Source organism: Lolium perenne, chromosome 7, assembly GCF_019359855.2.
Source record: "Lolium perenne isolate Kyuss_39 chromosome 7, Kyuss_2.0, whole genome shotgun sequence".
NCBI classification, from domain to species: Eukaryota; Viridiplantae; Streptophyta; class Magnoliopsida; order Poales; family Poaceae; genus Lolium; species Lolium perenne.
The window spans coordinates 27,116,947-27,124,838 of record NC_067250.2 but is presented as its reverse complement, the minus strand read 5'-3'; the positions used below and the strand labels follow the sequence as shown (position 1 = coordinate 27,124,838).

The 7,892-nt window shown below is 47.0% G+C and overlaps 1 protein-coding gene across 1 annotated transcript; it reads left to right on the top strand.

The window, feature by feature from the left end:
• The first annotated feature begins 2,529 nt into the window (after positions 1 to 2,529).
• Positions 2,530 to 5,621, top strand: LOC127318011 (protein MLO). The gene is made up of 13 exons (XM_051348620.2): positions 2,530 to 2,815; positions 2,903 to 3,199; positions 3,332 to 3,448; positions 3,533 to 3,593; positions 3,717 to 3,802; positions 3,881 to 3,955; positions 4,042 to 4,130; positions 4,266 to 4,315; positions 4,408 to 4,448; positions 4,537 to 4,710; positions 4,788 to 4,823; positions 4,911 to 5,039; positions 5,129 to 5,621. The coding sequence occupies exons 1-13, from the start codon at positions 2,696 to 2,698 to the stop codon at positions 5,519 to 5,521; spliced, it is 1,668 nt and encodes a 555-aa protein (XP_051204580.1). The 5' UTR covers positions 2,530 to 2,695; the 3' UTR covers positions 5,522 to 5,621.
• Positions 5,622 to 7,892: the final 2,271 nt, after the last annotated feature.

The following is a 7,892-nucleotide window of genomic DNA, read 5'->3' as shown; positions in this document are numbered from 1 at the left end:
CTGGCCTACTGCCAACTAGTGTGTGGCTCCAAACAGGGACCCTAGTTGTTCGCTCCGGACTAACGAGGTAAATAGCCATGGGTGGGCGACTGCATCCTCAATGGCCGACGTCCATGCTCATCTGCCAGAACTCTAGCGTGGCCATACCTCGGCCATGGCCAGAGAGGAGATGCGGGGAAATAGTGAGAGAGGCACGTCCCTCTCCCCATCTTGGATGCTTCGACCAGAGAAGGAAGGGAAGCAGTGCATGCCGGTGGCCCCTACCCCTCCCATCCCATCGGTGCACCGCAAAGTTATGCCCCTATGTTATTTCCATATTGGGAGAGAGACGGATTAAGATAGAAGATGAGTTTGACATGCCGGTATGTCTAGTTAGTAAGATAATATGTATTTTCATCTAGGTTATTCTTTTTTAGGTGTGCCATTTCAGGGTACAATTTAGACAATTTTTTTATTTACAAACGAGAGAGATTTAAACCTATGGGTTCATTTCACCGAACATATACAAACTTAGGATTTAAAATAGACTTTTTCATTTGTGTATGTAGGTTTGGTATATCTTTTCATTCTATCAAGCACCCTTGACAACCACGAGTGGCAAATGGCGATCCTACCAACCTCCGAAACACCTTGCGGGGTGGATATACCACTCTAGACTGTCTCTGATCCGACCCAAGCCATGGTAGTAGTTAATGCTGCCACTAGTGCTAGGCTCCGGCCTTGGATGTGTCTGTTTCTTCGATGAAGTTTATTTTCCTAAAGGCTTGTGTTTCCATACACATCAAAGGATGAAACTTTTTTCTAAGTGAAACAAAAGGATGGCTGATATTAAATGATATTTGTATAGGATTAGAGGTAGGATGGATGTGATTAAGGGATACCACGACACCCGTTCAGAGGTTTACATTGTTTTGAGGTTCGGTGGTCTATGGAAGCACAAGTTTTTTCCAAAAATAAATGTTGGGTAGGGGTACTCCTGATCGCCTTCCACATGCGCGGGCCAAAAAGCTGTAATATCTTGTGTCTTCAAAAAATTGGATATTTTTTTGCATGTAGAGGATCGACATACGTATGTGCGTGCCAAATTATGTACAGAAAATTGAAAATATATAGTATGTAGAAACTGACAAGTTTCAAATGAAGAATACGAAGCAATCCCGCAAGTTTCCGAAAGGTAACTTAGTACTCGGACAACATGCAACTTAAGAGAATTATAAATATAAATTCGGGCTTGAGACGGTTCTGGATGGAAAATCAGAAATACCCATGTTTAAAAAATGCGGGGTTTTTTTTTCCTTTTCTTCGTACGAGCCTAACACGGTTCGTCTAGTCTCCTAGGCCAAATCTTTTTTTCTAAGCGGGGAAAAATGTTTTCCCAGTCTAGTACTACCTCTATTCTTTTTTAATTGACGCGGGAGTACAGCCTAGTTAGTAGAGCTTGTATGCATGCAGGGCGTCGATTAAATGGGAACCTCGGAGGGAGTAATTAGCAAGAAGTTTGAAAAGAAAGTAAAATAAAGGTTTTAACCGGCTCTAGTCTCCTGGATATTTCAATCAACTTTTTCGCACCTGTAATGACCCACAAGTGGGCTTCACTCTTAATTAATTCTCTCAAAGACAAGCGAAGGGAGGACATGTTTGTTGTGGAGGACGTATCCAAACCACCCAAGAGGCGAGCAAGGCGACGGATGCCAAGGCTTTGCGATTCGTAGTGTGGATGTCCAACATTTAAAGCCACCAACTCAAGTTAGTAGAGTAATCCAGCCAATGTTGGAAATCGAGGGCATGAAGCCCAAGACACCGAAGTTCAAGCACACTTTTAATGGAATCCCCAAGTATACCTAAGTATGAGTGCACTTAGTGCAAACCTGAGTACAATTATGTATTTCCTCTGTTTTTATTTAGTTCGGATTTTGGGTTTTTTCAAAGTCAAAATATTGATCAAGTTTGACTAGAAATATTGGGAAAATATCAACAACTATAGTACCAAATGCATATAATATGAAAATATAGCTGACGACGATTTTAATACAATAACTTTTACATTGTGCATGTTGGTACTTTTTTCTATATATTTAGTTAAATTTTATAAAGTCTGACTTTAAGAAAACCTAGAACATAAACTAATTATGAACGGAGGGAGTACAAACCCCTATAGCTATATTGTTATAAAAATTAGGATTTTTTTCTTAAAACCTATTAATATAAGATCTAATTTAAAAAATCTTCGACGCGAGAATCTAAAAAGTAAAAAACGTTTTCTAATTTGGATGAACGGTTTTAAAAATATCCTGTGCCGGCCGAGCACGCGCCCGAGGCTAGCCCGCGTCGTCGATCACCCACCCCACCGCACCTCGTGTCCAGCTCACGCAGCGAATTCAACGACCACTGTGCCCGGCTCAGGTAGCTGCATGTCTCGGGCGCTCCGGATGCCACGCATGGCGCCGGCACACGCGCTTTGACGCGGCCACAAAACCGGCCATGACACAGAGCCCAGGTACGTACGCGCGTGCGTGTTGCTCTGCTCTGCTTTGCTTTGTTCGCTCCGGCCGCACGGCAACATAAGCTAGCTGGGTGCCTCGTTTGTTTAAGCTTCCAGCTATCGGCCGGTGGTTGTCTGGTCGATCGAGGAGGCCGGTCGCTTGCTGCCGTTGGTACTTCCCCTAGCTAGCTAGCTAGCTCCGTCGATCCATCCATGGCGACAACGGGAGGGCGGGAACTGCCGAACACGCCGACATGGGCGGTGGCGCTCGTCGTCCTCGTCCTGGTGCTCATCTCTGTCGCGCTGGAGCAGGCCCTGCACAAGCTCACCCATGTACGTACCCGCCACCGTACCGGCCATGGCCTGTTAGCACGGTTCAAATCGTGTATGTAATCGCTCTGCTATCCCTCCTCCTGCCAGTGGTTCCACAAGCGGCAGAAGAAGGCCCTGGGAGAGGCGCTGGAGAAGATGAAGGCGGAGCTCATGCTGGTGGGCTTCATATCCCTGCTCCTCACCGTCTTCCAGACGCCCATCTCCAAGATATGCATCTCCCACAAGGCCGGCAACGTCATGCTGCCGTGCAAGCTGCCAGCACCCTACGCGGGCAGCGGTGACGACGGCGAGAAGGACAACCGCCGCCGGCTTCTCAGCTTCTTCCAAGACGAGACCCACCGTCGGTCCTTGGCCACCGCCGTCGCGGACGTCTGCGCCAGTAAGGTGAACATTTTTTATTTTTTCCGCGAAAGAGAATCAGCTGATCATCTAGCGTCGAGACGTTGCCGTCAAGGTGTTCTGGTGAGGTCCAGCCGAGATGAGAGCATGTAATAGCTTGCTCTAATGGTTTGGCAGGGCAAGGTGGCTCTCATGTCCACTAGCAGCCTGCACCAGCTGCACATATTCATCTTCGTGCTCGCCGTCTTCCATGTCGCTTACAGCGTCATCTCCATGACGCTCAGCCGTCTCAAAGTAACTTCTTTCTGCTCTAATATAATCAACCGCATGCCTGTCTATTTGTCGAGGAACTGGTCTGATACGAATCTGCTCCCGCAGATGAAGAAGTGGAAGAAATGGGAGGCAGAGACCGCCTCCTTGGAATATCAGTTCGCAAATGGTCAGAGTCTACCACTCTCTAGTAGTCTAGTTATATTTTTTTTATCTTTTTTTTATTGAAACCTTATGCGTTCATAACGCACGCATGATCGGACTAGACTGGCTGATATTTTTGGTCGAGCAGATCCTTTGCGGTTTCGTTTCACGCATCAGACGTCCTTCGTGAAGCGCCACATGGGCCTCTCCAGCGTCACCGGCGTCAGATGGATAGTCAGTTTCTGCAACTTCATCTCCTCCTGTGATTTTCACCTAGCTCTTGTGGCTTACGTCCGTGGTGTTTTGTGTCAGGTTGCGTTCTTCAGGCAGTTCTTCAGGTCAGTCACCAAGGTGGACTACCTCACATTGCGCCAAGGCTTCATCAATGTACTAATTACCATCTCCTCTCCACCATTGCTGTTAACATTATATCGTCATAGCACAAGGATTTCATGGATTTGATTTTCGTGCAGGCGCATTTGTCGCCCAACATAAAATTCGACTTCCACAAGTACATCAAGCGGTCGCTGGAGGACGACTTCAAAGTCGTTGTCGGCATCAGGTTCAAATCCTTTCTCATACACGGATTACATTAATTATATATGTTGCCGCTAGCTTTTATAGGATATTTGCTTTCTTGATGCACATGAAGTTAATGAGTGATTTTGACATACTATTTGGCTCCTGTGTTTTGCAGCCTCCCGCTGTGGTTCGTGGCGATCCTTACGCTCTTCCTTGATTTTAAAGGTAGCGCCTTTGTTCTTGCCCTGTTTTCTACTTGTGTTGCTACTACAAAAGCGCCCTTATTTTCTTAACCCTTTTTTCTTTCCTGCCCCTAGGGATCAGCACGCTCACCTGGATTACATTTGTCCCTCTCGTGGTAAGTGCGAATTTTCTTTGTCGAAAGGAAGGGCTAACCCAATTGCAGTGTTCTGAATCCAACATGCCATGCCATTTGTCTTTCTCAGATCCTCCTGTGTGTTGGAACCAAGCTAGAGATCATCATTATGGAGATGGCGCAAGAGATTCAAGACCGAGCCACCGTCATCAAGGGGGCTCCTGTCGTCGAGCCCAGCAATAAGTTCTTCTGGTTCAACCGCCCTGATTGGGTCTTGTTCCTTATACATTTGACACTGTTCCAGGTACATGTCTATTACTCCTGCTTAGCTATTCAACTTACTATATACTCCACATCACTAATCTGTTTGTCTGCTACCAGAATGCGTTTCAGATGGCTCATTTCGTGTGGACCCTGGTATGCGATTTGTGACTTACTCATCAGAATCATCAATCTGTGTTATCGCTGCTGAACTGCAATGACACAATTCCTCTTCTATCGCAGGCCACACCTGGCTTGAAGAAATGCTTCCACGAGAACATAGGACTAAGCGTCATGAAGGTCGTGGTGGGCTTAGGTCTTCAGATCATGTGCAGCTACATCACCTTCCCCCTCTATGCACTTGTCACACAGGTAGATTTGACGATGAAAATCTCAGTAAAATGGTCTTGGAGAGAAGCATATGAACGGCAATCTAACTATGTGCATGTGCTCGCCTGCAGATGGGCTCGAACATGAAGAGGACCATCTTCGACGAACAGACGGCCAAGGCACTGCAAAACTGGCGGAACACAGCCAGGGAGAGGAAGAAGACCAGAGACACGGACATGTTGACGGCACAGATGATCGGCGACGCTACGCCAAGCCGAGGAACGTCGCCGGTGCCAAGCCGAGGAGCGTCCCCAGTGCACCTGCTTCACAAGAGCAAAAAACGCTCCGATGATTTCGAGAGCGCACCAACCTCGCCAAAGAACGAGATGGAGGCTAGTGACATGTATCCCGTTGTGGCACATCGGGTGCTCAAACTAAATCCTTCGGATAGGAGGAGGTCTGCCTCATCGTCGGCTCTCGATTCTGACGTCAGTGCTGAATTTTCCTTCAGCATGCAACATTGATGAGTCAAGTTTCTGTATAGATCAGTCCAATGTATAGCAAAAATAGGGGCTAAGTATATTTTTTTGGATAAAGAAAATATTAATATCACGAAAATATCAATTACACTCAGCGTAATGCCCTAGTGGCAATAGCGAATAGGGATGCACATAGTAAAAAAAAAACGAAAGAAGGACTACAAAAAGAAGTCCCGCTACAACGATCAATTAATTTAACAGTGAACCAAATAACATCAAAACAACACCAGAAATCCATCAACTTTAAAAGCGGCGCCTTCAAGAAGGGAACAACGCACAAGCGCCATCATCGGCCTGAACAATGACCAAAGGTTTTCATCTTAGAAAAAGCCACACTCACAAACAATGCCTTCAACAAGATCATTGTTTGGCGCAACCAATTAAAATCAGACCTTGGGTATTTCGCATGACGGATGTGCTTGTGCGTGACTGCGTGTGCTGCGGGCTTTTACGCTAGCGATGCTGTCAACACGCGCGGTTGGATTAACGAGGCGTCAAATGACTAATCTTGTGTATTACTAGATGAGTTTGGACGAGACTAGTGGCCGACCTGCTGACCGTAGTCGTGTGAGCAGCCACGAGCTGGCTCCTCGACACGTATCATGTGGGACCCACGTTTTCGAAATCAGTTGTCCGTAGAAATTCCTGCTTTTGTGCTGCCGGCCAGTCGCCGGCGATGGAGTACTTCCTAGCACGAAGACGGAAACGGCTCACATACTGGACACTGCCCTCCACACAGAACTAGCTGAGTGGGCATCTCTTTCCGCGTAGAGGCAATCGGTCTGCTGCTAGCGGAGTGGGAGCCATCTGACCAAAATTATCCGTTTTGATCCGTCTGAATTGAGTCGCGAGCACGAAAACGACCATCAATGTGTGTTTGGGTTAGGGCCAGCCTAGCGGCCCGATGCATTTTGATCTGCCCTGAATAATGGTTTCATGTTATCCCTATCTTTGCTAATAGCTAGCACAACACCCGTGTGTTGTTGTGGTCACTACGGGAAAAACAGCCATTGCCGTGCGGCCAAACATTGCCGTGAGGCGCCGCACGACAAGAGGAACGCACGGCAAAGACTATGAGCACGGCAAAGTTTCAGGGTGGCACACGAAAAAGTTACAGAGCACGGCAAACTCATCAGTGCCGCACAACAACGTCCCGTCGCACGGCAAAGTCCCTCAAAAGCGCACGGCAAACCCAATAAACGCCGCACGGCAAAGAAAAGGTGCTCGGCAAAGGACTGGGACGTTGCCATGGGCCTCCCTTTGCCGTGAGGCCAGGCAAAGTGCACGGCAAAGGCTCCTTCTTTGCCATGCGCCATAATTCATTTTATTTGTTTTTCTTTCTATTTTATTTCATCTAATACTTATATTTTTTTATTAGTTTTAATTTTTGATGACTATTTATTAGTGTTACTTAAGACAATGTGCAATACAAAATTACTCTCCATGTTCATCCCCCACATATATCAGGGTTTCGGAGCAATTAATACGCGCTTCGGAAAATCTGCTAAGTGTTATCGCCCAAATGTGAGGAAGGTCACACCGGGGAGATACTTTTGCACCATTACACCTTGCACCACACTTTCACACATATCATAGGTCCACATGCAAGATTTGGTGGGGTTCCGGTGCTCCGGCGGTCGTTCTCCCCCTCCTCCCCCAAAACAGCGGAATGTGTGCCCCTGCGGGTCTACCCCCTAGATTTCTCCGCGCGAGGGTGCACCAATGTACATTTTCATTCTTTTAGGTTTTTTTAGGACATATACACATGGAGAACCAAGATTGGGACCCTTTGGCACATATACCCGCAGCTAGAGCCATTATCACACGATCGAGGGTGTGCCTGATCTACTGGTTAGGGTTAGGTGTAGGGTTAGGTTTAGGGCTAGGGTTTAGGGTTTAGGGGAGATACTTTTGCACCATTACATATTGCACCACACTTTCACACATATCATAGGTCCACATGCAAGATTTGGTGGGGTTCCGGTGCTCCGGCGGCCGTTCTCCCCCTCCTCCCCCAAAATAGCGGAATGTGTCCCCCGACGGGTCTACCCCCCTAGATTTCTCCGCGCGAGGGTGCACCAATGTACTTTTTCATTCTTTTCGGTTTTTTAGGACATATACACATGGAGAACCAAGATTGGGACACTTTGGCACATACACCCGCAGCTAGAGCCATTATCACATGATCGAGGGTGTGCCTGATCTACTGGTTAGGGTTAGCTTTAGAGTTAGGGCTAGGTTTTAGGGAGTAGGGCTAGGGTTTAGGTTCAAGTTAAGGATTTATGGTTAGGTATAGGTTTAGGGTTTAGGGTTAGGGTTTATGATGCATGGTTTTGCAGCTTCGGTGTCAGCACGT